The sequence below is a fragment of the Solanum dulcamara genome, chromosome 4, assembly GCF_947179165.1.
Source record: "Solanum dulcamara chromosome 4, daSolDulc1.2, whole genome shotgun sequence".
Taxonomy (NCBI): Eukaryota; Viridiplantae; Streptophyta; class Magnoliopsida; order Solanales; family Solanaceae; genus Solanum; species Solanum dulcamara.
In genome coordinates, this window is record NC_077240.1 from 28,323,902 (window position 1) to 28,351,511 (window position 27,610).

The following is a 27,610-nucleotide window of genomic DNA, read 5'->3' on the forward strand; positions in this document are numbered from 1 at the left end:
AGTGACTCTCCTAACCTCTACTACCTGATCCTTTAAATCACTGTCTACTAAAATGCCTACCCCATTCCTATACTTCGATCTACCAGAGAACCAAAGCTTATGTCACGCCTTGAGAGGGTAGCCTAGGCGCGACCGGCACTCGAAAGCCATTTCTGGCCTTCAAGCAAACCACCTGGTCCAACCGCACTTTCATTCATTCATATTCTCTTAGCAGAAGACTCAAACATAGGCATATTGTTCCTATTATTGGGCCGAAGGCCAAACACTATCAAATCGACAAACAAATATAATAAAACTATTCAAAATAATAGTCCAACATTCCCACACTCTGGTCTATGAAGCCTCTATCAATAATCTAGGAGGTGTCAATGACAAGCCCATGGCTACCAACAAGCAAAAATAAAGGAAACAAAAAAAAAATTATAAAGAAAGTCTTGGCATCCTCTGGAAGCTAGGAGGGCTCACCAAGTAGCTGGGAGTGTGTAGATCTTCAACGGTGCGCCGGTTGATGATCTCTGGTACCTGTCTCTGCATCATGAAATGATGCAGCCAAATGGCGTCAGTACATGGAATGTACGAGTATGTAAAATGGCCGAATAATACAACATCAGAAAAGGGTCAAACTATCTCGGAAATCTCAACTCAGAAGGAAGGAAACAACTCAATCAAGTGTCCTAAGTCTAAAAAGAAACGGGTTAGACGGAACCAAATCACATGCCTCTCAACTCAACCGACTCAGAGTACTATCAAGACCTAAATAGGAGTTTCTCTTATCCGACAACCATCACTTATGAGCCAGTGATAGTACAACAAGCCGACGTTGTTGCCACATCCGTTCATACCTTGCCAGGGTATGAACGAGTCACCAATCATGGATTCCATCGATTAGTCAAGTCCTATCATTTTAGGACAATAAAATGGAAAACAATCGACTTTAAAGGTTCGATCCCATGGGAAGCATCCGACTTTAACGGTTCCATCCCTACCTACGTTGGCGGCGTAGTTTATGGGGTTCGAGTATGGACTATACTCTTACCCGCTTCGGTGCTCGATACTCCTCCCATGACTCCATACTCATAAGACTCTATTCAATCATCTCAAACAAGTCATCATGGCTAGTCTCATTTAGGACCTTTCCCACTCATCGACTCTATCCTCAATTCAACTCAATCAAGTCATAATGGCAAGTCTCATTTATCATATCCTTAGGACTCATCACAACTCCAAGTTTTTTTTAAATCAACAATTCAAGAGGAATAACACATTTAAGGAAATTGACATATTTAACATAATCACATGGTTAAGGAAATCAACAAAGTATGTTAACAACTCATCTCCATCGACTCATGCTAACAAGAAGATTTTAGGAATTTCTTAGCTCAACAACATCAACATAATAAGAGTCAATTGAATAGGTAACGAGTCTCATTGAACATAAACCTACCAAGAAACTCTATTCTTATGGATATTTAACCTCAAAGAAAGTATAGGGCACATGGGTGGACTCAACCCATGCTTTGGGTAGCCTTACATACCTTAGTGAAGACTTGAAGAAAACCTTGATGTTGGGTCTTTAATGGAAAACTTGAATCTTGAAGCTCTTGGAGGCACTTCTTGTTGGAGAAGGATTTGGAGAAGAAAAATAGGAGAGGGAAATTTTTTTGGGCTTTTAGAGAGAGAGAGAGAGACTGAAAATATGGTCCAAAAATGTTCAAGGCTTGTGTATATATAATTTGGGAAAATTCCCAAACTGCCCTTTCTCCAAAATTTCTGGAAAATAGGCTAAAACGCTACTGGCGCGATAGTGACGCGTCGTGCCACTGCGGCGCCAAGTCGAATAGGCTTAAAACCTGCACATCTGCTAGTAACGCGTCGCGCCAAGGACCAAACTACTGAGGCTTGTTCCTGGCGCCAAACCCAGATTTCCAGCAGTTGCAACCCAGGCCTGAAATTTCTGCCGTGCTAGTTCGTCTTAGGATCGTCGTATCTTTTGACTCCAAACTCCAAAAAACATTCTTGGTGGCATTGGAAAGAAGACTCGACGACCTTTAATTTAATAGGTCGTGGGCCACCCAGATTGTCGTCTTTCAAAAGATAGGGTCATTAGAAGTCGACCCCTTAGACGAACTCATTCTAAAACTTAGCCACGACGAATTTTCGGACTTAGCTTGGTCCTAGGGGTCCTTTGTGACCCCACATCACCTCCAACACTCTTCAATTACTCAGGGATTCATCTTAACTCATGCATATACTTCATCATAATAGAGTTCGACCCTACACGAATACAAGAAAGGTCCGAATCTTAGGAATTTTTTTTTGAGGGTGTTACAACTTATACTTGTCTACCTCCTTAGCTTTAGAACCTACCATTTGGTCTGTTGGACACAAGCTATGTTAAACTTCCTCTTCTTTAGAATCTTAACTAGCTCTATGAATTTTTCCGTTAACGTCCCAATGTTTCAAGAACCTACTCTCAGTCTAGACACTCCTTTAATCCACTTACCCCTCCTTACCTTCGTCCCTGTCCCCGTACCCGTCCCTGAGCGAGAACATGACCCTAATCTACCATCACTATCCAAATTCACGAAAACGCGTATGAACTAATAAATTATTCAAAGGTCTAAAGTCAGTAAAATGTAACTAACTGTATGAGCAAAGAATAGATATGAAAACCGAAGGTACCAACTCCAGTTGAAATGAACTTGGTTGCCGCTGAAAAACACTGGAAGTGAAAAGTAAACGTTACAGGATACTCAAATAGCAAGTGATTGTTCAAAGAAACTCTCTGAGGATTTTCATCAAACACTTTGTGTGCAAGGTAAAAGTGATTATAACGTTGCAAATTTAAGTGACCTAATAAGACAAACAAGTCAGCTCGCACCAGAGAAAGTGAAAGTGATTAAAACTTGAATGAAACATTGCAATTTCGATGACCCAATAAAGCAAAACAAGTCAGAAGGCAGTGGAGATGGCAGGGGAAGAGAAGAATTGCTTCAGAAAGACCATGAAATTGATCTAATAATGTTGTTCCAGTGAAATTGTACAGGGTACAACTCCAGGAAGTGATTTCGGATTATCTGGGCGTAAATTTGGTCAAGGTGCTGTCTAATTATTTTTTATGTTATAATAATAAAGAGTTATGGAAGTAATGAAAATTAAGTCCATTAAATTTTGCATTAAAGAATTTTTTTTAAAAATGACCTTTATGGCTTCTTAACATTTCATATTTAACATAATTGAAAAAGTGAAATGGGTACAAAAATAACAATAATAACAATCCAGTGAAATCTCACAACGTGGGGTCTGAAGAGGGTAAAGTGTACGCAGACCTTAAAAAAGTGAAATGAGTATTTTTTAAAAATATTTTTAACATAGCACATAAATAAGGAAAAATAGAGAAAAATCTTCAAATAGTAATAATAAATAAACGGCAGTTCTTGATCAAAGAGAGGTATCACTTTTTGTATTCCTAATTTTTTTATTATACATAAATATAAATTATCATTGTTCACTTATAGTGTATCTATCATTAGAGCCATTTAAAGAGTACCATTTTGTGTATTGTCTAGTTTTTTTGTAATTTTTTTTTCTCATTTTTAATATTTTTTTAAAAATTAAGCGTCTTATCTTACAAATAAATCACCAAAACTTATATAAAGGTGAAAGTACAAACATTAGGTAAGTTTGATGAAAAATTTATTTGCACTACTACTTGATTTTTTTGTCCTACATGATCAAGTATTTTTTTCTATAGCTAGTTTTTCTCTTTTATTAATTTTTTTTAGTTGTTAAATTAAGAATTTTAGTCTTATACAATTTATCTTTGTGTCTGCTTCATAACTTTTTGTTCAACACTTTTATTGACATAATATACTAAAATTTGCATTACTTGAAATTTTTGTCAAGTTCTTACAATAAATTCACATAATAAAAATATGACTTACATGTAAGTAGGGAAAAAATTATACCTTTTCGACAATAATTTTACGAGAGCTTGTTAGATTTTTCTCACTAAATTGCTAAAAGTTTGATCCGTTAATCAAAAGATAAATATCATGAAGAAGGTAAAATTTTTCATTCAATAAAAAAAGCACCTGCAAGAAAACAATCAAATTTCATATAAGTAAACAAATTTAAAAACAATATATAAGCTATAAAATACTTTTCATAAAGTTATTAAAAAAATTATGATTTTTAGCCAAAAAGACGAGCAAGATGCACCTACTTAATCCCTAACTTTACTATACATATAAATTTGCATTTCTTTTATAACAAAAATTTCTAATGCCTCTATTTATAGGATAAAAATATGAAATACCAAATGATCTATTAATATGATTTAGGAGTTATGATCATGAAAAGTCATAGGAGTTATGGAAATAAAGACAAATAAATTTTTATATTAAAAAATATGAATAAATGGAGTAATAATTGACACATTTATTTTTGTACAATAATAAAAAATAAATAAATAGAAACAATTGTCAAAAAATGAGATAAAAGATAAATAGGATCCTTGGCCAAAGAGAAGTGCCACATCACTTTTCTTTTATCTAGCTTTATATTATATATAGATTAAGAATAAAGGAATATGTGGAGTCTTGAAAAAGTGACGTGTATATGCAAATCTTTTTACTATATTGTGAAGGTAAAAATATTCACTCTCGGTTCAAGCAAAATATTCTAAATCAAGTATTAAAAAGAAAATACAATAGTGACAGACCTATGATAAAAATAATAGATACAAAAGATTGGAACTAACAACAAATAATAAGATAATCGAAACAAAGAAAACAATAAGTACTAATTAAGAAAAAGAAGATAATAGAAGACATAATAATACTGCTATGGAAATATGACAACGTTCGCATACCTATTAATCTTATACTTTAATCTTCGACTTTCATATGCTCACATATATGGTCATGTACTCACAAGCTGACAAACTACAATTATGTCATGTCTAAGAAATGCTTATAATTCTTTTACCTTTTTTTAAAATGAAAATTACCTAATTACACAGATATTTCTAACATGTTCAGTAATTCTATATATAATTTGAAAAATTTACATATTACCTCACTAGTTAATAATTTCATACCAGATTTCAAGTCAAATATATCTAGATACATGTATTTTTGCTATCAAAAACACTCTTAAATACATATTCATAGGTAGAGAGGAGAGTAAGAGATGAGAGATGCAAGCGAGATAGGAGAGATGCGAGAGAGAGCGTCTGTGTATCCCAGCTACATGCAAATCACATTAGATATCTGTATCTAAGATACCAGATACATTCTGAATTACTATTACAAAGGGAGAGAGACAACGAGATAAGAGAGAGGCAAGCGAGAAAGTTAGATGTATGTGCATCCACTTACAATGTATTTAGAACAAATTACATAAAATTTTAGCTCATGGATCCAGGATACACATATCTGGATACATTAGATATATATATTCGAAGTTGAAATTCTAATAAAATTTGTAATATTAGAAATTCACGTAAAGAAAATTAATTTGCTCCTAAATTAATGAAATTTATATGATTTATCCACTTTTTATTATTATTCTCAAGCCCACTCAGATCTAAGAAATTAAAAGGAAGAATCTCCAAAAAGCTTTTGAGAATCAAGAATAGATAATTAATTAGTTAATTAATTAAGAAACCGATCAGGGAAAACAACTTTTCACCTTTTCCCACAACTTTTGAACTAGATCATCATCAGTGTTCTGACCAAACTTAAACAAAGACAAATAATGACAAAAGCCAGAGTATTAAATAATTAAATAGACTGATTAATCTACTATAAAAAAGATTAATTTTTGTATTTATTTGAACTCTGATTAATAAATAGACTGATTAATTTATTTGAACTCTAAGAAACAGGTTACAGAAAAAGAAAAATGAAAAGCAAAGGATTTTCTTAATTTAAAATACCCATAATACACTGATAGAATATAAATTTAAATTAATCAAGTTGAATGGCAAACTCGAAAAGTTGCATATGAAAGACCCTTATCTTAAATGATAGGAGCAATAGAATAGTCCTTGAATCTTGTAAGGGATGACTTGATTCAAACTAAAAACTATTTTCCGCCACTCAACACTCACCCCTATCTACTATGGAAAAGCCAAGAAACTTTCTATGTCCACTCAATTTTGTTACCTTTAAAATTAGACTTCCTCAAAATAAATTCTTGTTACTTACCCATCTTCATCTTCATCATCTTCTTCTCTCTCTTCTCTCAAGAACATCTTTTCTGCATTGCTTAGTTAGGTATGTAACTGATTTTCACCCATTCTCTACTATGCTTTGATGATTGAAATGTGTGATTTCATGCAAAATAACATTGTTTGTAAGTATGGTTTAGTGGGTTTTTAGTTTCTTTTGTATTGATTGCTGATAACAAAATGTGTGGATCAGTGGGTGTTTTTATTCACTGTTATTTTAACATTTCATCTCAAGTTACTATCTTTTTTGTTCTTTCTGGTGTTGTACGCATTTTAGTAGTCTTTGTTGTTTCTGTATTATCTGCTCTGTGAGATTAGCTTGATGTGGATGGAGTTTGGTTTTTGTACAATGGAATCGGAAACAATCTCAAGGTCTGTGTAAGAATGACATTTTCTTCCTTGAATGTATCACTCGAAACAGAAAAAGAAACAAAAGCGAGTTTTCTTTTTCGAAACTAGACTGCATACTTAACTTAGATTTAGAGTGCAATATGATCACCTTTTGTTACTTACTATTTCTTGATTCTAGAAGAGATTTTGGTTCCCCATACGGGCTGAGTCATATGGTTCATTACTCATTACTTAATTAAAACTTAACAGTTTATCCATTACTCTTGATTCTGGTAGTTCCTTGTCCTTCGTTTCCTGTTATTACCTGTTGTTTCTAGTGCTTCGGTTGTCGCATTATTTGGCTGTTATTACTGTTACTTTTCTCTGTATGATATTGAATGCTTTCCCTATTATGTGTTATGTCCTCTTTGATTCTATATTTTTCTTTTCTAATTGCTTTTGATATGCATTACTTGAGCTGAGGTCTTTTGAAAACATCCTCTCTACCTCCACGATGTAGGATTAAGGTCTGCATACACTCTATCCTCCCAAAACTCCACCTATGGGATTACACTGGGTATGCTGCTGTTATCCATTGATGGCATGAAAATAAGATGACTTAGAAGTAAAATCCTGATGATTAGTTTGTCTGATGAGTTTCTTAATCTGATGGGATTTTTAACTCTTAATTTAGTGATAAAGTTCCTTGTCGTGTTATTTAAACTTTTCAGTTGGTTAGGAGGTGAAACATGGCTCAGATCCTGGCTCCATCTGCACAATGGCAGATGAGAATGACAAAGAGCTCAACAGATGCGAGTCCATTGACTTCAAAGATGTGGAGCTCTGTGGTGCTGAAGCAGAATAAAAGACTTGCTGTTAAAAGCGCTGCCAAATTTAGAGTTTTTGCCCTCCAGTCTGACAATAGCACTGTGAACAGAGTGGAACAGCTGCTCAACTTGGACGTAACTCCATACACTGATAAGATCATTGCTGAATATATTTGGTATATTATTCTTCGCCATACGCATCTCATACTGTTTACTCAACATTGTCACTTGGTAGATCTATAGATTGTGTCTGTCATTTCTTCACTTTCACTACCTTTGCTAGTTGCTACATCTAGTTTTTTTATGTGTAGACTGACCTTATTAAATTTCCTTCAAAACAGGATCGGAGGGACTGGAATTGACATGCGCAGTAAATCAAGGGTACATATATAATGCTGCTTCTCTAATTAACCAACGAAAGTTTAGGAAACTGAATTTGGATTATTTCATGTATTTTCTCTTAATTGCTTACTTTTGAATTTTCAGACTATTTCAAAGCCAGTCAAGGATGCTTCTGATCTCCCAAAGTGGAACTACGATGGATCAAGTACCGGACAAGCACCTGGAGAGGACAGTGAAGTCATTCTATAGTAAGATCAGCAACTGATTTTTTTTTTTTTTTTTTTTTTGAAGAATTTTCCTTTCTCTCTTTTATTCCTTATTTTTATTTTTAAAAAATTTCTTCCTTCCATTTCCCCTGTTCTTAAGCTAATTTCAATCATTTAACTTCAGTCCTCAGGCTATATTCAAAGATCCTTTCCGTGGTGGTAACAACATCTTGGTGAGTTGTTTATTAAACAATACTGATTCATGATGTTTTACTCAATCTTTGATCTCATTGGTTTGAAGTTTGGCGCTATTGTTTGTGTAAATTGAAACAGGTTATCTGTGATGCCTACACACCAGCTGGAGAGCCAATTCCTACAAACAAACGCCATAAAGCTGCTCAGATTTTTAGCGACCCAAAAGTTGCAGCTCAAGTTCCATGGTAACTTTAAATTCGTCTGCCTCACTTTTCTAGTTTTATGTACTGTGTGGTTATTCTTCTGCATTATTTTGTTGAGGTCTCTAAACCAGGAGAACACCAACTGTTCCCTTTGAACAATCCAAAATAAAATAAAATATGCTTATAGTTGATTTATTATGTAAAACCTCATTAACAAACTTCCAGGAAAATGAATTTAGTTAGACATTGTGTTTCCCCGTGAATAATTGCTAAGCTGTAAAACCTGCTTCTTATACTCTTTTAACTACACCAACAACAACATACCCAGTGTAATTCCAAAAGTGTGGAGGGTAGTGTATACGCAGACCTTACCCCTACAAGTTAGAGAGACTGTTTCGGATAGACTCTCGGCAATACTTAAACCTGCTTATACTCTTTTAGCAGTTGGATAATAAAATATTGGAACAATCATTTCTTGATGTTAGCAAGATCCTTTTTTGTCTCCCTGAAAATGGGATCAAAAGAGTATATGTTGTTATTTGGTGCCAAGTTGCTTCCCAGTTTTTGAATTTTATTATCGTATTGGTAATGTTGTGTAGCACTTGGTGTTGACTAGGTTTGGAATAGAACAAGAGTACACCTTACTCCAGCCAAATGTAAACTGGCCGTTAGGTTGGCCTGTTGGAGCCTACCCCGGACCTCAGGTAATTGTTTTGCACAAAAGAATGGTGCACAGCTCAAAAATCATCTAGTACAAGTGCAATCCTAATGATACTGTAAAATCTGTTCAATTAACTGTCGGACCACTATTTATCTTTGTGGAAATTTTAGGGTCCTTACTATTGTGGTGCTGGAGCGGATAAGTCATTTGGCCGAGATATATCAGATGCTCACTACAAGGCTTGCCTGTATGCTGGAATTAACATTAGTGGTACTAACGGAGAGGTTATGCCAGGACAGGTACCATTTCCATCATATTTCTTTCTAATACAATAAAATGACTGTCACTTATAGTACTCTAATTGGAGAACCAACTTAATTGTTTGTTTCAGTGGGAATTTCAAGTAGGTCCTAGTGTGGGGATTGAAGGTGGAGATCATATCTGGTGTGCTAGATACATCCTTGAGGTAATTTATCTTCCCAAATCGACATAAATGTCCTTTGCAGGTAAGGGCATCTGGCAAGCATATAATCCTAATTCAACTAACAGTACTTGAATACCTCATCAACTCAGCTCTAGGTCCCGGCATTGGGGATTAAGGAAATATTTTTCTGGTGGCATAAAATGAGCGACTTATTACCTAAATTAGTTCCTCTGACTGTTGCCATGGTTTATGTCCTCTGTATTTGAAGTGGTTGCTGAACTAAGAAATCAGATTACTCATTCTTCTCTTTTTTTTTCAATTCCTTGATCTAACAGAGAATTACTGAACAAGCAGGGGTTGTTCTCTCACTCGATCCAAAACCAATTGAGGTGATCTAAAATTTTTTATGATCTTTTTTGTTATTCAAATTAAGTACAATTATGAAACTCCATTTTTTCTTTTCTGGTCATGATATTCACAGGGTGACTGGAACGGTGCAGGATGCCACACTAACTACAGGTAGGTCCTTTTTTCATGAGAGAAACTAGGAATCTTAAAGATAAAATTTGGGATATGAATCTTTTAAGACAGAAGTCACTTGCTCAACATGTGGTAGTTGCTACAGCTGCAAATTAGTTGTAATTGGCTTTTACGACTCATCATTTCGTTTTTCATGGTTTTTCTTTCCTCAAATTCCTGTTTCTCTGTTTAACCATTCCCCCTCTCCATTTTTCATTTTTCCAGTTTAGCAATTTTGTCTTCTGAAAATCAATGTATGGTTTTCATAGTAAAACTCCTCTGAAGGATTCACTTACTAGGTATTCATGGTTTGTTGTTTGCAGTACACTAAGTATGAGAGAAGAGGGAGGCTTTGAAGTAATAAAGAAAGCAATTCTGAATCTATCCCTTCGCCACAAGGAACATATAAGTGCTTATGGAGAAGGAAATGAGAGAAGGTTGACCGGAAAGCATGAAACTGCAAGTATTGACCAATTTTCATGGGTATGCCTGCTGCTGATCTTTCCTTCACTTAGGCATAAATAGACTGCACCAATTGTCCTCATTCCTGCATGATTTGCTAAATATGCAGGGAGTTGCTAACCGTGGTTGCTCAATCCGTGTGGGACGTGAAACTGAGAAGGAAGGCAAAGGCAAGTTTTTACTTTATTAGAGGCGTAACACTAATATCTTTCTTTAGTTCTCTGTGCAAATAATGGAAAATGTTGCTTATTTCGCGGACCACTTTTATCAACACACATTTATTATACAAAAAAAGTTTTAACTCTTTTCTGAAAAGTTATGCATCATCCATCTATCACTCCTTCTCATGGCCTTTTAAAGAATTTATAACTATTTAGCTAAACACTTTGGCCTTAGCGTTGATGATCCTTCTGATGCTGTTTGTTTATTTCTCCCTTTTTGTTTCTGGGGTTGGTGGATGTAGGTTATTTGGAGGACCGTCGCCCAGCTTCAAACATGGACCCCTATGTTGTGACCGGATTACTTGCTGAAACTACTATACTGTGGGAGCCAACACTTGAGGCTGAAGCTCTTGCTGCCCAAAAGATCTCATTGAAGGTTTAGAGTATTTGAGGAGAAATTGTTTTCATAATAATATTCTTAGAATTTATGAGATAAGTGCTGAAACTTGTACCTTGTTGAGATTCCCTTATTTGGGAAAATCTTGTAAAAGAACCAAAATTTACCAGTTCATCCTAGAAAAGAGGTTCCTTAAGACATGAGACTGCTTTGGAGTTGAGGTGTAATTGTTGGATTACTTTGAACATCTTTACCTTTCTTTTCTCCAGATGAATCGATTTCTTTGGAATTTCAATTGGTGTGATTTTGTGGAATTAAATCTTTGAGCACATTATCAATCATGTACACTTCAGTTTCAAACTAGCTAGTTAAGTTACTTATATGATATTATCTTCTGTGTCTGTCATATTCTATTCAGATCTTTAGACAATTCATCATAAATAGACTATTGCAATGTTGGCCATCAATCTGTCACGACTCCCCTCCTTTTTCTGGATTTAAACTTGGTTGCTTTCCAACATATACATATTTATGTTACATCGACTTGAATATGTGTATCCAGCATGCCATTTTCCATAACTTTGTATTTGGTGTGCAAAGTAAATGAAGAGTCCAAGTGAAAAAAAGATGCATAATCTCATGTACAAGCCTATCTTTCTTTTCTTTAGAATATTGATTAAATACCTTTTACATCTGTGTGAAGCAAAAGTGATTCCTTTCCCCTGTCAGGATGCTACTGAAAAATTAGTCCAAGAAATTCTTTTCATTGCTTTAGAGAAAAAGCTACAAGCTGTCAATGTTGTCTGGGTAAAGAATGGAACAATCATGGCTTTATATACATATATGCATTCAGTATTGTAATCACAAAAAGGATTGATTCAATAAAATTTCCTTCCTTTGCTTTTTGTCAAAGCTAAACTTGTCAGGCCATGGCTTCAGGGGCAGGCAAATCAGCAGCCTTTATGCTTTTGATCCTTAATGTTTTACTTTACTTCATTGTTACTGTAATTTCTGGCTGGGCCGTCAATCATGCCATAGAGAGATCCCACGAAACAGGTACTTTCATCAATCCTTATTTTTATATTTTTTTTCGTTCAGAGCACCGTCCTGTCAAGGCAGAAGTTGTTTCCACAACATGTTTTACATTTAAAAAAAGGTGTCGATGACTTCTAATGTGATGAAAAATGAATGCAGCATCAACTCTGTCAATCCCAGCTAAGATCTTTCCTGTATTCTTTCCTTTTGGGAATATGGCAACTTGTTTTCTCATCATATTTTCACTTATTGCTGGAGTTGTGGGCTTCATTACCTCACTCACTGGAATTCACAATGTGATACAATGGAATGCCCCAAATTTACATGCAGCTGCTTTCTCTTCTCTCACCACTTGGCTACTCACTTTACTTGCTATGGGGTAAATAATACTTCCTCTGTTCCTTTTTACTTGTCACGTTTTTTTTTAAGAGTCAAACGATATGAACTTTGATTAACATTTTAAGATGTATTTTTTCATCATATTTGATATGAAAAGAATTGCAATTTATAGTACTTTTTGTATAGTTTTTGAATTTTTATTTTAAAATATTGAATTACTATAAAAGTTAGTCAAATTGACTTTCGAAAAACGCAACGTGACAACTAAAGCGGAGGGGGAGTACCACTTTCGTATGTCATTTTCATATATATATATGACATAAAAATTTAGTAAAAAGAAATGTGATTTTAGTTTTATTTTATATTTGTGACTGCAGGTTGGCTTGTAAGGAGATTGATAAGAGGTGGACTGACTCAAACTTGGTAAGTTTATATACTTTATTTTAGTCAGAAAGTAGTAAACAGAGGCGGAACCAATATATTTGAGAAGCTGATTCTAAATTCGGGTGAATCGGGAAAAATGTAGTTGCAATATAAAATGCTAAATTTTGATTTACAATATTTTGTAGAGGACCTTGGAGACCATATTGATAATATTGGGAGGGACACAAATGTTTTGCACAGCTGCAATTCATGCTGGAATTGAAGATGTTATTACAAGAGAGGTTTAAGCAGAGGAACAGCTTTCACAATTTATTATACCATTTTACTCACTTTTAACTTGTGTATGTAATATAATATAATATAATATTAAATTCTTTTTTTGTTGCCCTTTTCTTGATGGACTTTGTAAAGATTGTTATTTGCTGGTTTCTTACTATTTTTTCTGTGAAATATTATCAAGGGTGTTCTATTTTGAATGATGTTAGAATTCTTTGAACTTGCCAATCGCCTCAAGTCAAACTTTGAATTTGTTTAGAAACAAAGTATTTTTCACGAATTAAATATTCTAATCTCGTATGTCAAACCTTTATACATTTTTATACCAAATTATTAATTGAGAACATGATATATTCCTTGTTATAAAAGTGACTTATATATATTTTTATTATTATACAAATGATTTAGATATATCTTTTTGGTTTGACGAAGTGAAAATTTTTCAATTTTTAAAATAATTCATGTAGGAATATATTTAATCTTTCTCATAGTCTCACGGATGAGTTTCTTTGGCCTTTTTGATTCAACGGTTAGTTTGAGCTTATTATTTTAACGGTCAATTTTATTCTTTTCACTAGTTTTCTTGTAAAATTATCGTAGATGCTCCTATTTTTGTTACAAATACAAAAAACAAATTACAATATGACCGCAAAAAAATAGTTTTTTTCTCTTTTTTCAGGCACACTTCTTTTTTGTATTTCTCATATTTTTACACTAACAAATGAAAGTAAAAAAAATGAAATAAAAATAAGAAACTCAAATAATGATAAGCAAATAGATCTATATCGGAGATATTTAAAATTCAAATTAGTAATTGAATCAAAGAACTAAAGAAAAATAACATGTGTGAAAATGATCAAATATACCTCGAACTTTGCTAAAAGGATCATATATATCCCTTTAAAGATTTTTTTAAAAAAAAATAAAAAAAATTAATTGGAATAATTTCATAGACCTCCCTTGAAGTTTTGCCTTATAACACATGCTTTCTTTGTGGTTTTGAATATTACACATATCTTTCTTATTTCATATTTAGTGTAACAAAACTATTATTCACTCTAAAATGGACAAATATACCTCTTATATATTCCTTCTATGTTTTTTTTTTGTGACACAAAACTATCTTTTAAAAATATTCTAGAATTGATTAATGTATTTAATCCTCTAAGTTTATCAATTTTTTTATATTGTATTTATACGTATATTGTATTCGAATTTGGAAAAATCAAATAATCCAAATTCATTGTTTGAAAGGAAAGAAAAAAAACAATCCAGTGTCATTTGATACAAAATGTAATCCCTAAAAAAAAATTAAAGACGTAAAAATTGTTATGAAAGAAGAAGCGTACAAATGGAGCAATTGTTTATATATATATGAGTTTTGTTTTATATCCAATTTCTTCCCACAAATTTTTTAACATAAAAACATAAACAAAAAATAAAAAATAAAAACGCATAAAAACTTTTAAAATTTCTTAGTTGCATTAGATTAGCATAATTTGTTTTTTAGAAAAGTTTAGTGGCATGCATTGACTAAATTAATGTATTCAGTAAAAAAAAAAGTAAACACAAAGTAGTTAGTTTTATTACTTAAAATAGAAGGAAAAAGAAAAATGGGCATCTTTTTCCATTTTTTGCCTTGAAATAGTTTCCTTATATTAAACACAAAATAAGGAAAGTAGGTGTAATATTCAAAATCACAACGAAAACATGTGTCATGAGGCGAAACCTCAAAGAGATTTTTGAAATCATCCCAAATTAATTTTAAAATTATCTTTTTTAGTAAATAAAAATGATATAAATGAGTCATTTTTATAATGATAAGGGCTATATATAAGCCATTTTTATAATGATAAGAATATATGTGAGCGACTTTTAAAACGAGAAATATATCAAATTTAAATCTTAAAGTTGAGTAAAAATCAAACCCTTTTCCCTTAAGAATATTTTTGATCCCATTGATTGCCCTCTTAAGCTGACATTAACTTTTACTTATATACCTTAAACCCATTTTATTTATGGAAAAGGGCCAAAATTACCCCTGAACTTTGAAAAATAATTTATTATGCCCTTCGTTATACTTTAGGGCCAATTATACCCTTACCGTTATACTTTGGGCCAAATATGCCCTTGAGTATAACGGAGTGCCACGTGTCGGTTTCTCAGTGGCCAACTTATTTCCCCTTTTAAATCTGTTTTTTTTTTTTTTTTTTTTAAATCTGTTTTTAAAATCTATTCTTTATCTGTTTTTAAAATCTATTTTTTTATCTGTTTTTTTAAAATCTGTTCCGTTTTTTAATCTGATTTTAAATCTTTTTTTAAAATCTATTTTTTTTAAATCTGTTTTTTAAAAAACTGTTTTTTATATTTTTTTAAAATCTGTTTTTAAATTATTATTTTTTATCTGTTTTTTAAATCTATTTTTTTATCTGTTTTTAAATCTGCTTTTTAAATCTGTTCCCTTTTTTTTATCTGTTTTTAAATCTTTTTTTAAAATCTATTTTTTTAAATCTGTTTTTTAAAATTTATTTTTTTATATGTTTTTTAAATCTATTTTTTTTATCTGTTTTTAAATCTGCTTTTTAAATCTATTTTTTTTAAATCTGTTTTTTAAAATCCGTGTAAATAAGAGGAGAAATAAGTTGGCCACTGAGAAACCGACACGTGGTACTCCGTTATACTCAAGGCATATTTGGCTCAAAGTATAACAGTAAGGATATAATTGGCCCTAAAATATAACGAAGGGCATAAATAAACTATTTTTCAAAGTTCAGGAGTAATTTTGACCCTTTTCCGTTTTATTTATTACACTTGATGTCCTGCCTTAAATTTATAATATCTAAGATTGAGGACCCAAAGTTGTCAATTAATTCCACCAGAAAAAAAAGAATCCATGAAACATTCCAATTGGAACCATAAGAAAAAACAAACACAATTTCCTTTCAGTCATACCACTGTAATCTCTCCCTCCTCATCACATCTCCCATGTATGCTAATTTCATCCACAACTACCCAACTCTAACACCAACACTTTCTTCAAGCCATGTCTTCAGACCCATAAGAACAGAGCCCCTTTTTCTGCATCTTCAACCAAAGAAATCAAGAACCTTTATCAGCTGTGCAGCAAATAGTGATGGTGTTAAGGGTGCATTCAACTGGCCAGAAATTCTTGAAAAATGGTCGCCAAAAAACTTTCTTGGAGCTGATAAACTATTTAGAGCTATATCTGGAGCAACTTCTAGCCCCATTGCACAGTACATACCTTCTCCATTCACTTTTGTGCACTCTGTTGACCCAAGAATCAAATTGGTATAAAAATTTGTCTTTTTTTGAGGTTTTCTGTGTGAAAAGCGTTGAACTTGTTAAATTTGTTTATTGGGAGTTTTCAGTTTTTATGGGTTATTTCTGAAGTATAAAATATGGTTCAGTAATTGGGTTTTCTTGTTTAGCTGTGTGTGTCTTTGGGTTGTTTCTAATTGTATTGGATGATTGAATGATTGGCTTTGCTTGTTTAGCTGTGCTAAAGATTAAAGACCATAAAAGAAAAATGTTTAATTTTGGTTCATTAGAGCAGTTTGTGAATAATGTTATACATGTTTTTTCACTATGTTAAGTGGATTCATAGAGCTGCATTTTGTGAACTACGCTGCTCTTAGAGATAGGGGCGAGCAGAAGAGCTCGTTCTTCCATTTTGTGATCTTGCTTTGATGTCTTTAAAATGCGTTTCTTGATATTAGCAATTGAACTTTTAATCTCGTTGTCTATTCTTTATTGGTATGGTTTTTGAATTGGTGCTGATCACAAGGAATCCTATATCAGTTTTAAAAAAATAAGTAATCAAAGATTTTTAGCCGGCTCCAACTTGTTTGAGGGTGAGGTGCAGTTGCTGTTGTTGTAATGGAAGATTGTAAAAATACTTGCACTAATTTCAGATTTTTTATTGTTATTTGCTTAACATAGTTCCAGACTCGAGGGTGTGTAATATGAAAGGGCTTTACGTCCTACGGAGGAAGTTAATTTAAGAAATGTGATGGAGCTTGGTTGGTGGTCAATGGGTTTAATATAATTGCTTGATAGATGTTGGGGTCATCTTTTGCTGCAGGAAGTGAATGGAGTATTTCCCTTCTAAAGCTGCATATTTTTCCGTTAGCATAATGGAATATTTACTATCAGCACTGCTTAAGTATTGTGGCATCTGTTTTTCCACGAGTTCTACAAGCATTTTATTATGCTTGGCATTCACTGCTTTCTTCTTCACTAATAGAGGTTATGTTACGGAGTTAAAAGAAAGATTATTTTATTCTGTTCCTTTCATCCACCGTGTCATCTGTTTTGTAGTTAAAGATTGATTTTACTTTGGATCTTCATTTCTTTGTTATGCAGGCATGGCTCTTCACTCTGGTTATTTTACCGGCAAAATCAAATGTAGTCATGCGTTTGTCATTGGTTGTGTACTTGGCTATACTATCTATTTTGGTCCAGCCTGCACAAGTGTGGAAGGTAAGTTTGGCCGTGATTCTTAATGTGTTTCGTACTTCAAAGTGTTTCTCTTCGATTTCTGATGACATATGGGGCATTTGTCTTGTTTGTTTCACTACAAATTTTCTAATGCTAGAGAGATCCCTTGTTGATTGTATAATATGGTTACAGGATCAACTCGGGAGAGTCACACTGCTGTCTGGGATCTTATTTATAATGTTGGGCCTAAGTACTGACAGTGCACCTTCCCTCATCTCTTCAAGAGCTCCCCCACCTTCAATGATGGGATTACCACCTTTTCCCGCATCTTTGGAGGGTTATAAATATGTTGTCTTGAAGCTGGGGCCATTACAACTCACCAGAAAGGGCTTATCAACTGCTACTACATCAGCATGTTTAACCTTCACTGTGAGTAGTGACTTGCCATTTGTTGTTGAGTCGACATAGCAAACTAGTTCTATAATCCTTCTAGCAGCATCAAGGTGCACTTTTCAAATGAAAACAAGTGGTTGCTTTCTTAATCATCTAAAGAATTGGCTGCTTTCTCATCTAATAAAGGTGAACTAGTTTCAGTCAGTTAATGTTTAAGGTCAAACTTGATGATCTTCCACCTTTAATCTAACATTCTTTAAAGCAGCTTTACAAAGAAAATTAAAGCAGCTTTACAAAGAAAATTACAGTCTGGCTATTCTGTTTAAGTCAACTTGTATAACATTCAGAATTTGTTGAATCTTTTGATCTTCTTAGTGAAGTCATTATCCATCTTAAAAATAATATAAACCTATGGACCAAACTATTTGAGCAGTGAATTTTCTGGATTTGAGAAAACTGTACAAGTAATTGACAATTAAAGAAATTCATTCCTGAATATCGCATTATCTCCTCTGGACTACAATAATCTGTTCTCTCCTGAACTTAAGGAAACAATCAACAACAAGTGACTGCAGGCTTGTTTGAATTTAACTCTCAATAACACTCTGATTCTAAATTAGTTCTCATTTGATTAAAGATCTTCCAAAGTGCAAGTGTATTCCTATCAACCACAACACCAGAGCAGATAGCTTTTGCCTTGCGGTGGTTTATATCCCCTTTGGCCAACCTTGGTGTCCCTGTTGCTGAAGTTATCCTTACTCTCCTTCTCTCCTTGAGATTTATCAATCTTGTGTTTGATGAGGTGAGTAACCGTTATTACTTTGTATTAAAATTCAATAGAGGTGGAGTTACAATTATGTAGAATGCACTGATTATAGTCAGCAATGGTTTGAAAATTCTTCACTAGAAAAAAGATAAAAAAGATAAAAGGGAACAGTTCTATAATTCTGATTCTTTTTGGTAATAATTCTGGCAGGTCCGAAACGTTGCTCTTGGTATTGTATCTCGTAGGATTAATTGGCAGCAGATGACAATGTTGGAGACGATAGATGGTTAGTGTATCATTGAAGAGAACCTATTTCAGTGCATTTTAAATTTCTGTGATTCACCGATACACTTCTCTTCAAAGTTCTTTTGTTAAGAGTTTTCTTTAGTGCACTCCAACTGAGTAAGTCGGTTACTATATTAATACTATACACAGAAGATAACAGGATCTCGTAATAGTTCAACTCTTTCCCTAACTATATGAATTGCCTTGCAAATGATGAAGTGCATATGATGCTATTCCAGTGTTGTTACCGTTTCTCAACTACAGAAAAATGTCTGCGTGGTCTATGTGCCAAGAAATGCAAATCCTTTCATGCTGACCAAATGCTGTTCCATTCTTAAATTTGTGAAACCCTCATCTTTTCCCTGCTGTGTTTTTATCCTAAAGCTATTGCTTTCTGCTCTCTTAGATTCCAAATTTGATCTCTTGCAGTTTTCTTCACATATATTCGTCGGATATTCAGAAATATTTTTGCTCATGCAGAGCAGATATCTCAGGTGTGATTTACAACATGATGTCTTATTTTAGCATTTATCTAGCTGATCCTTCTCTGTGTGTTTTGGGTTTTTGTTTTGCTTCAAATGGGTGGTTTTTTCTCTCTCTGTGTATTCTACAAGAGAGTCACTGTTAAATGTTTCATTCTGCACCATACAAATATGAAAGTATAGTTGCAAAAATTAAATAAACAAATATCAATATGTGGAATTGGACAAACTTCATAGCAAAATGTGAGGCAACATTGTGAGTTGAAACATGGACATTTTATGATGGGCTGACCATCAATACCAGCAACATTCGATTGAAACTACTTTTTCTTTGAGATGGAGTGCTTAAGCTGGTTAAAGTCCTAGAAACAGGTTTGAACTCTAGCCACTATTTAGAGGCTAGAACAAAATAATGTGATTCCAATTCATATACTTTGCAAGCGCTACAAAATCAGATCTCTTTAATGTCTAATGCATATGAATTAACCGGGGGCATGTAGATCTAATATAGGATAAAAACCATAAGCCACGGAATTTGCACTTAACTGAGTCGATGCAATGCTGATGGATGTAGAACATTAGTTCACTGCGTTATATTAGTAAATTGATTCTAGCATCTTGTGGTTGTGTTTCTTGTTTCCTGAGAACAAGATAAATCTGTTTGTCTATTCGGTTGTAGTTTATTTCTTTAGGCATTATTAGATTTTACTAGTATGCAGTACTCTAAATCTTTCTGTTTCTTGTAGGCAATGATTGTTAGAGGTTTTCGAGGGGACAGTATCACTCACAAAATATTCTTGTCAGCAGACTCATCTAGTGGAGTTGCAAACTATATTTCCATGTCATGCCTTTTTGGTCTAATAGCCTTAGTCACTTTGCCCAAGTACCTTATACAATAAAACATGACTAATCATCTGAAAAAGATCTATCACTTGACCTTTTTAACCTTCAACTATCTTAACCTCTTAAACAGCAGCTAATTTCCTTGTCTGCACCTTGTAATCGAACTTCTTTCTCTTCTCCTTCGTCCTCATTTTTACTCTTTTTCTAGAAGAAAGTTGGATTCTTTCCTATCAGATGTCCATGAAGAAGAAAACTGGTCAAATCAATTTTCTTTATCAATTGAAAGCGGAGGACCAATAACTATCCTAATCTCAAAAGTGGGCTGGCTGTTCTCTCCCTTTATCTGTGAAGAGCATTGAAGTTGTAATCGACGTGGCAGCTGGATGAGATGGCGATGGAGGTGTTTGGACCTGGTTGGGACTTGGGCATTACATAAAGGTGATCAATACATACAACTTCTTGATGAACAAGTTACTTCTCCTGGAATCTCAATGTGACGTTCCGGATTTTCTCTGTATCAGGAGATGGGGTTTTAAAACAAGTTCCGCTCAAAAGAAGCTAACTGGTGATTACAAACTTACAAACAGTATGTCTTTCAAGAAAATCATCAGATCCTTGTGTAATCAGTGATAACTGCAATCATTCTAGTTCTCGCCATGAAGATTTGGGTGTTGCAAAATTATGAGCTTTTGCCTGCAATAGGTTAGAACTTGATTAGGGAAAGCCTATTGACCTGGGATGACAAGAACTTTCAAGTGTTTTTAGAAACTGCAACGTGATTCAGTTGGCATTTTATTTTATTTTATGTAAAGTCACCATTGAAGTGTTGACTGTATACAGTATAATCTATACCTGAAATGCTGGGAACTTTTGGTCCCTGAAAAAAGGAAAAGAACGAGATTGGTATTCTTCTTTTGCCTCATGAATACCAAAAAAGAATCAATTTCGATTGAAGTTCTTCTAGCTAGAAATATCGACGTTTAGATAAGAATGTATGGAGGTCGAATTATAGTAGAAGGGTAATAAGTAGTTAAGCGTTATCTCTTTTTTGGTGTAATCAGGTCTGGTGGTAGTTGGGAGCATCGTATAAGTCGTAATATTTCACTATTCCTCTGTTGTTGGTGTTCCTTGTCTAGATGTTATGTACTGCTTTTCTTGTTAGTTGTCATGTTTTCACCGTCATATTCCCTTCTTTAATAACTATTTTGATTGTTGCACTTGAGCCAAAAGTCTTTCGGAAACCCTCTCTACCTCCACAAAGTAAGAGTAAAATATGTATACACCTTCTTCAAATCCCACTTGTGAAATTTTTAATACTCCGTACTATTCTAACTTAGGTTAATCCGGAAAAGCCTAGAGAAAATGAGGGCATAACACTATCCAGGTGAGTCATGTGGGCAATTACGATCCTTAGAAAGTTCTACGAGTCGTATGTGTGATTCGTAGACCCCCTCTATACTTAGAAATTTTTTAGTTGTTGAGAACCACTCCTATGAGCTTGGATTAGGACCATAAGAAGTTGTATGACTCGTAGGGACCACTCGTAAACCCTATGTTACATTCTAGTAGCTACTGGAATGTGCATTGAGTCCTACGACCCGTAACAAGTCCTATGGACCGTAGGAAAGTTCGTAGTCCAAATCCCTTCAGTGGAGTTCTACGAGAGGCCTTTACGATCCGTCTTAGGGTCTATGACTCGTAGAAAAGGGTTCGTAGACCCTGGATGACAATTTCTAGAATGTCTAATTTTTGGACACCTTGTTCTACAAAAGGTCTTCTACGGTCCGTAGCGGTCCAGAGTCAGTTTTAAGTGAGGGGTAAAATTATCTTTTCTCACTTTTCTCAAACCAAAATCCTGACGTTTTGGAACTAAACAAGTCCTTTATCAATACCCAACGATGCTTTTCTCTCATTGACACTTAACATATTTTGAGAGCAAGGATTGAAGAGGAGAAAAACTAGGGTTCAAGCATTTCAACCAAGTTCTTCAGTTTCGCTTAGATAATCGTCATTCCAGATATGTAAGGCTAATCCCAACGTAGGACTAAGTTCTTCTTCGTGCCCTACATCTTCGTTTAGTCGGTATGTATTTGATTTTGAGTTTCAATCTCGTTATATTTAGTTCTTGAGTTAATTATGAAATCTTTGTTGAGTTTTATATATTATTTGAGATTATTCTTATGAGTTCAAGTTCTTGAATTTGCTGTTCATGTTTGCATTCACATGAAATCTAGTTGAGTATTTGCATTGTTTATTTCTACGTATTATTTTGAGATAAAAGAATGATATACTTCATGTCTTTAAATTGAGCAAGGAGCTTGAGCATGAGTCGAGTTTTGAGAAGTCTTTATTTACGAATTTTGAGCATGATCATTATCAAGTCTAATGAATTAGAGTCTATGCATTCATTTTGAGATTGAGTTGAGAAATCAAAGCTATGTTTTTAAATGCATTCACTGAGTTGAGAGTATGGCTATTTTAAAGAGAAGAGATGAATTGAGAAAAGTTGAGATAAACTGAGTAAAGTCCAATGGGACTAAATGAGACATTATTTTAAGTACTTATACTTGAGTTCATGAACATAATTATATTTTGGGTGTAGTATTGAATACCGATTTGGGTAAGAGTTTAGATAACTCAAACCCCATAAACTACGTAGCCAGCGTAGGATCGTACTGTTGGTTCGTGCAACTCCCCACTTCAGTTCCTGATACAGACTTTTATTGGATCCATGAGATGAGTTGCGTCTCTTACCCTGGCAAGATATTGGATGGTTGTGGCAACGACAACAACTCGTTGTATCATCACGATGCTCATAGTGATGGTTGTCGGTTAGAAAAACTCTCCAAGAGAAAAATACTATTTTTATACTGAGTGCATTTACTTATTTATATTTTGTAAAGCATTTTTCTATTCATATATTGCATGTTTTATTGAGTTGAGTAAATTGAGTATTCATTCTATTGAGCCGAGTTGAGTATTTTTGAGTATGTTTTCTTTCAGCTATTTTACATACCCTACATTTCATGTACTGACACCATTTGGCGCTGCATCATTTTATGATGTAGATACAAGTGATAGAGATCCTTAATAGGCGTATCATTCAAGATCATTTTCTTTCAGCTTTTGGTGAGACCTCCTTGCCTTCAGAGGAGGTCTTTGTCATTTATTTAGTCTTTATTTTATTAGTCATTTGAGGTAGTCGTGGGCCTGTTCCGATACCCATTCAGAGTCAGTAGATGCTTCATAGACTAGACATAGACAGAGTTAGAGTTCATTTAGTTTTATCTTTCAGAGTTACGTTTTAAACTATTCTTTCATTTACATATATTTGAGTATTTGAGACTATTAATTGGGCAGAATTACTTATATTCTCTATAAGTGTTAGTTTATATTGTGAGTTAAGTCTTTCGCTGAGTAATTAGCCAGACCAATGATTCACTTGGGAACCAACAATAATTTCTAAGTGCCGACTACGCTTAGAATGTAGACTTAAAGCGTGATAAAATTATACTGGATAAATTATTGTAATTAGGCTACAAAGAGATATTAAGTAATGGAAATGCTCATTTTGCATCATCCCATCTTGATAAAATTCTAGTTTTCAGTCATGGTACCTCTTATAAAACATAAGAATATACTTATAAAACAGTCAACTATCCATAATATTTAAACAATAAACCAAAAGCAATTAATCATGTAAGAAATAATAATAGCATTACAACTACAAATACAAAAGAAAAAATAAATATTTTAGAATTACAACATATAAATATTATTTCGATAAAACCTTATCGCATATTCAACCTAAATGTCCTAGTGTACTCCTTGAGAACCCTCCCAAATTATTATGATATTGAATCATGTTAGCATGAAAATCATCGGGACACGACTTATATTGGAAGGGCAAAAAGTCAGGAAATGATCTTTTTATGATCACTTATAAATTGAATAATTTTTTTTAAAGAATATTTTAATATAATAATAAAGACCTCCAATTAAAATGTATAAAATTAATAGAGATATTTTAAAAAATAACTAACATTGACCGTTATAAGATCTCTTTAACTACAATTTCAATATTTACAATTCGTAGCTACTCTTTCAATTTGCTATCGTATGTATCCAATGTATAAGTCGGTTAAAATGACAACAACAACAACAACCCAGTGGAATCCCACAAGTGATGTCTGGGGAGGGTAGGATGTACGCAGACCTTACCACTACCTCATGGAGATAGAGAGGCTATTTCCGAAAGACCCTCGGCTCGAAAGTCACAGTTCCAAGTACGAGAGAAAAAAATAATATATATAGCATAAAAAAAAAGAAAAAAAAGGAAAAAAATAAAAAAAATAAGTAAATAAAATATAAAAATAGAAATAAAAATAAAAATAAAATGCAATATAAAATTTACAAGACAAGAACAATAACTATAGCAAAGTACTGCAATAATCAAAGGCAATAGCAACACAACTATAAAGGCACGCCTAGACATACGATCATCCTAAACCGACACACGATAAGACACCATTCTATCCCTACTAGCCTTCTACCTTAATCCTTGACCTCCACTCTTTTCTATCTAAGGTCATGTCCTCAATGATATGGAGTACTATCATATCTTGTCTAATCACCTCTCTCTAATACTTTTTCGGTCTACCCCTACCCCTCCGCATAGCCCCCAAATCCAACCGCTCGCACCTCCTAACTAGGGCGTTGACATCCTCCTCTACACATGCCCAAACCATCTCAATCTCGCTTCTCTCATCTTGTTGACCACGGATGCACTCTCACCTTCTCCCGAATAACCTCATTCCTGATCTTATCACTCTTAGTGTGTCCACACATCCATTTCAGCATCCTCATCTTCGCAACATGCATCTTCTGAACATGAGAGTTCTTTACTGGCCAGCACTCTACTCCATATAACAATGTTGGTGTAACAACCATTCTGTAGAACTTACCTTTAAGTTTAGGTGGTACTTTGTTATCACATAGGACTCCAGAGGCTAGTCTCCATTTCAACCATGCTGTCCCAATGCGGTGCGTGACATCATCATCAATGTCCCTACTACTCTGGATGATGGATCCAAGATATTTAAATCTTTCTGTCTTGGGGATAGGTTGGGTGGCAAGCCTCACTTCTCTGCCCTCTTCATCCACCGCAACACTAAATTTGCACTCCAAGTATTCTGTTTTGGTCCTGCTCAATCTGAACCCTTTGGACTCCAGCGTTTGTCTCCAAATCTCCAACATATCATTAACTCCATCCCGAGTCTCATCAATCAAAAATATATCATCCTAAATAGCATACACCATGGAGCCTGTTTCTGAATAGACCGTGTCAAATCATCCATCACCAAGGCAAAAGAAAAGGGCTCAGCACCGATCCTTGGTGTAGTCCCACCTCAATAGAAAAATGCTCTGAGTCACCTTTTTCCGTCCTAACCCGAGTCTTGGCTCCAGCATACATGTCCTTTAACACCCTAATATATACAATCGGGGCACCTTTAGCCTCCAAACACCTACAAAGAACATTCCTTGGAACTTTGTCATAAGCGTTTTCAAGGTCAATGAACACCATATGGAGATTCATTTTTCTTTCTCTAAATTTCTCCACCAGTCTCTGTATAAGATGGATAGCTTCAGTAGTCGACGGTCCCGGCATGAATCCGAACTGGTTCTCTGAGATTGACACTCCTCTCCTCACCCTCATCTCCACCACTCTCTCCTAAATCTTCATAGTATGGCTTAATAGTTTGATACCCTTGTAATTATTATAGTTTTGAAAATCACCGTTGTTCTTGTACAATGGAACCATAGTACTCCACCTTCATTAGCAGTTTTTAAAATAACATTAAACAACTTAGTCAACCACTTCAAACCTTCCTTGTCAGTGCTCTTCCAAAAGTCCATCGAAATCTTATCGGGGCCTGTCGCTCTGCCCCTTCTCATCTTGGTAATAACATATCTAACCTCCTCAATCTTAAAACACCTGCAGTACCCAAAGTCTCGAAGACTATGAGAGTACGCTAAATCTCCTAGTACAATTTCTCCGCCTCTTTTTTCATTTAGGAGTCTATGGAAGTAAGTTTGCCACCTTTGCTTGATAGAGGTCTCATCCACTAACACTTCACTTTCTTGTCCTTGATGCACTTTACTAGATCTAGATCATGTGCTTTTATCTTTCTCGCTTTGGCGAGCCTATACAATCTCTTATCCTCACTATTTTTCCCTAACTCGACATACACGCGTTCAAAAGCTGCCGTCTTAGCACTGGTGACCGCCGACTTTGCTTCTGTATTTGTTGTCTTATAGATATCTTTAAGCCTATTCTTATCCTCCTCATCCACACACTCCAAACACTCCATATAGGTAACCTTCCTAACTTTCACTTTGCCTTGTACTTCTCCATTCCACCACCAGTCTCCTTGATGACCACCAAAGATTTCTCTCGATACCCCAAGAACCTCGGCAGTTGCTTTTCTAATGCAACCAGCTGTCATGTCCCACATATTGTTCACATCCCCATTACTACTCCAGGCCCCTAAACCATTCAACTTCTCCCCCATCTCTCGAGAAAAGGCGGGAGTTAGCCCCCCCATCTAATCCTCGGTCGATCATAAAGGGTCTTCTTTAGCCTATCCCTCTTAACTTCCAAGTCCATCACCAAAAGCTTATGTTGGGTGGTAATATTTTCACTCGGAATAACCTTGCAATCCTTAACAATGCCTCTATCACCCTTTTGGAGGAGTAAGCAGTCAATTTGAGTCCTAGCTATCGTGCTACTAAAGGTGACCAATTTATTATCCCTCTTCAAAAAATATGAATTAGCAATAACCAACTCAAAAGCTTTGGCAAACTCCAAGATAGAAACCCCGCCGCCATTTCTTTCCACAAAACCAAAGCCTCCATAGATATCATCAAAACCATTAGAAGTTGTATACATATGACCATTGAAATATCCACCAATGAAAATCTTTTCAGTACTAGGTATACTTCTCACTACTTTATCCAAATCCTCCCAAAAGAGCCTTTTGACTTCTTCATCCAGACCCACATGGGGTGCATACGCACTAACAACGTTCACAAAAAGCCTGCCTATAACTATCTTAATAAACATCATCCTATCACTGATCCTCTTTACCTTTACCACACACTCCCTAAGGTTCGCGTCGACTAGAATACCTACTCCACTCCTATCCCTTGAGCCTCATGAGTACCATAATTTAAATCCTTCCACATCCCGATCTTTGGAACCTACCCATCTAGTCTCCTGAACATAGGCTATATTAATCTTTCTCCTCTTAAGACTCTTCAATAACTCTATGGACTTTCCTATAAGCGACCCTATGTTCTACGATCCTACTCTCAACTTACGAAAATC

General features: G+C 34.5%; 4 protein-coding genes across 7 annotated transcripts; 3 read left to right on the plus strand and 1 right to left on the minus strand.

Annotated features, from left to right (window-relative positions):
- Positions 1 to 6,174: 6,174 nt before the first annotated feature.
- LOC129887186 (glutamine synthetase leaf isozyme, chloroplastic) lies at positions 6,175 to 11,257 on the plus strand. 2 transcript variants are annotated; one of them, XM_055962174.1, is made up of 14 exons: positions 6,175 to 6,281; positions 7,297 to 7,568; positions 7,734 to 7,773; positions 7,879 to 7,982; positions 8,125 to 8,173; positions 8,274 to 8,380; positions 8,955 to 9,042; positions 9,170 to 9,298; positions 9,391 to 9,465; positions 9,759 to 9,812; positions 9,905 to 9,942; positions 10,266 to 10,425; positions 10,514 to 10,574; positions 10,868 to 11,257. In XM_055962174.1, exons 2-14 carry the CDS (start codon positions 7,315 to 7,317, stop codon positions 11,005 to 11,007), a joined length of 1,299 nt encoding a protein of 432 aa, XP_055818149.1. In that variant the 5' UTR covers positions 6,175 to 6,281; positions 7,297 to 7,314; the 3' UTR covers positions 11,008 to 11,257. The 2 variants fall into 2 exon arrangements, with proteins under 2 accessions (XP_055818149.1, XP_055818150.1); XM_055962175.1 differs by having other exon boundaries at positions 6,195 to 6,281; positions 7,305 to 7,568.
- An 88-nt stretch (positions 11,258 to 11,345) lies between these two features.
- On the plus strand, positions 11,346 to 13,172 carry LOC129887187 (membrane protein PM19L). Its single transcript, XM_055962176.1, has 4 exons — positions 11,346 to 12,018; positions 12,157 to 12,376; positions 12,714 to 12,759; positions 12,906 to 13,172. Exons 1-4 carry the CDS (start codon positions 11,892 to 11,894, stop codon positions 13,005 to 13,007), a joined length of 495 nt encoding a protein of 164 aa, XP_055818151.1. The 5' UTR covers positions 11,346 to 11,891; the 3' UTR covers positions 13,008 to 13,172.
- A 2,695-nt stretch (positions 13,173 to 15,867) lies between these two features.
- Positions 15,868 to 21,133, plus strand: LOC129887188 (protein ABCI12, chloroplastic). 3 transcript variants are annotated; one of them, XR_008766302.1, is made up of 8 exons: positions 15,868 to 16,305; positions 17,380 to 17,496; positions 17,647 to 17,883; positions 18,485 to 18,649; positions 18,824 to 18,899; positions 19,328 to 19,392; positions 20,127 to 20,661; positions 20,745 to 21,133. XR_008766302.1 is itself a non-coding variant. In XM_055962177.1 (7 exons), the coding sequence occupies exons 1-7, from the start codon at positions 15,982 to 15,984 to the stop codon at positions 20,277 to 20,279; spliced, it is 1,137 nt and encodes a 378-aa protein (XP_055818152.1). In that variant the 5' UTR covers positions 15,868 to 15,981; the 3' UTR covers positions 20,280 to 21,133. The 3 variants fall into 3 exon arrangements, 2 of the variants coding, with proteins under 2 accessions (XP_055818152.1, XP_055818153.1); XM_055962177.1 differs by having other exon boundaries at positions 20,127 to 21,133; XM_055962178.1 differs by lacking the exons at positions 19,328 to 19,392; positions 20,745 to 21,133 and having other exon boundaries at positions 20,127 to 20,268.
- A 5,682-nt stretch (positions 21,134 to 26,815) lies between these two features.
- Positions 26,816 to 27,349, minus strand: LOC129884149 (uncharacterized). Its single transcript, XM_055958498.1, has one exon. It carries the CDS (start codon positions 27,347 to 27,349, stop codon positions 26,816 to 26,818), a length of 534 nt encoding a protein of 177 aa, XP_055814473.1.
- Between the last annotated feature and the right edge of the window lie 261 nt (positions 27,350 to 27,610).

What these genes read in the sequence shown, in the direction of transcription:
- LOC129887186 (XM_055962174.1), top strand. Translation starts at nt 7,315, where the DNA reads ATGGCTCAGATCCTGGCTCCATCTGCACAATGGCAGATGAGAATGACA. An exon ending in GACAGTGAAGTCATTCTATA is followed by an intron (nt 7,983 to 8,124) that starts GTAAGATCAGCA and finishes ATTTAACTTCAG; the next exon opens with TCCTCAGGCTATATTCAAAG. An exon ending in GTGGTGGTAACAACATCTTG is followed by an intron (nt 8,174 to 8,273) that starts GTGAGTTGTTTA and finishes AAATTGAAACAG; the next exon opens with GTTATCTGTGATGCCTACAC.
- LOC129887187 (XM_055962176.1), top strand. Translation starts at nt 11,892, where the DNA reads ATGGCTTCAGGGGCAGGCAAATCAGCAGCCTTTATGCTTTTGATCCTT. An exon ending in CTCACTTTACTTGCTATGGG is followed by an intron (nt 12,377 to 12,713) that starts GTAAATAATACT and finishes TTGTGACTGCAG; the next exon opens with GTTGGCTTGTAAGGAGATTG. An exon ending in GGTGGACTGACTCAAACTTG is followed by an intron (nt 12,760 to 12,905) that starts GTAAGTTTATAT and finishes AATATTTTGTAG; the next exon opens with AGGACCTTGGAGACCATATT.
- LOC129884149 (XM_055958498.1), bottom strand. Translation starts at nt 27,349, where the DNA reads ATGATGTTTATTAAGATAGTTATAGGCAGGCTTTTTGTGAACGTTGTT.
- LOC129887188 (XM_055962177.1), top strand. Translation starts at nt 15,982, where the DNA reads ATGTATGCTAATTTCATCCACAACTACCCAACTCTAACACCAACACTT. An exon ending in TTGACCCAAGAATCAAATTG is followed by an intron (nt 16,306 to 17,379) that starts GTATAAAAATTT and finishes TTTGTTATGCAG; the next exon opens with GCATGGCTCTTCACTCTGGT. An exon ending in AATGTTGGAGACGATAGATG is followed by an intron (nt 18,900 to 19,327) that starts GTTAGTGTATCA and finishes GATCTCTTGCAG; the next exon opens with TTTTCTTCACATATATTCGT.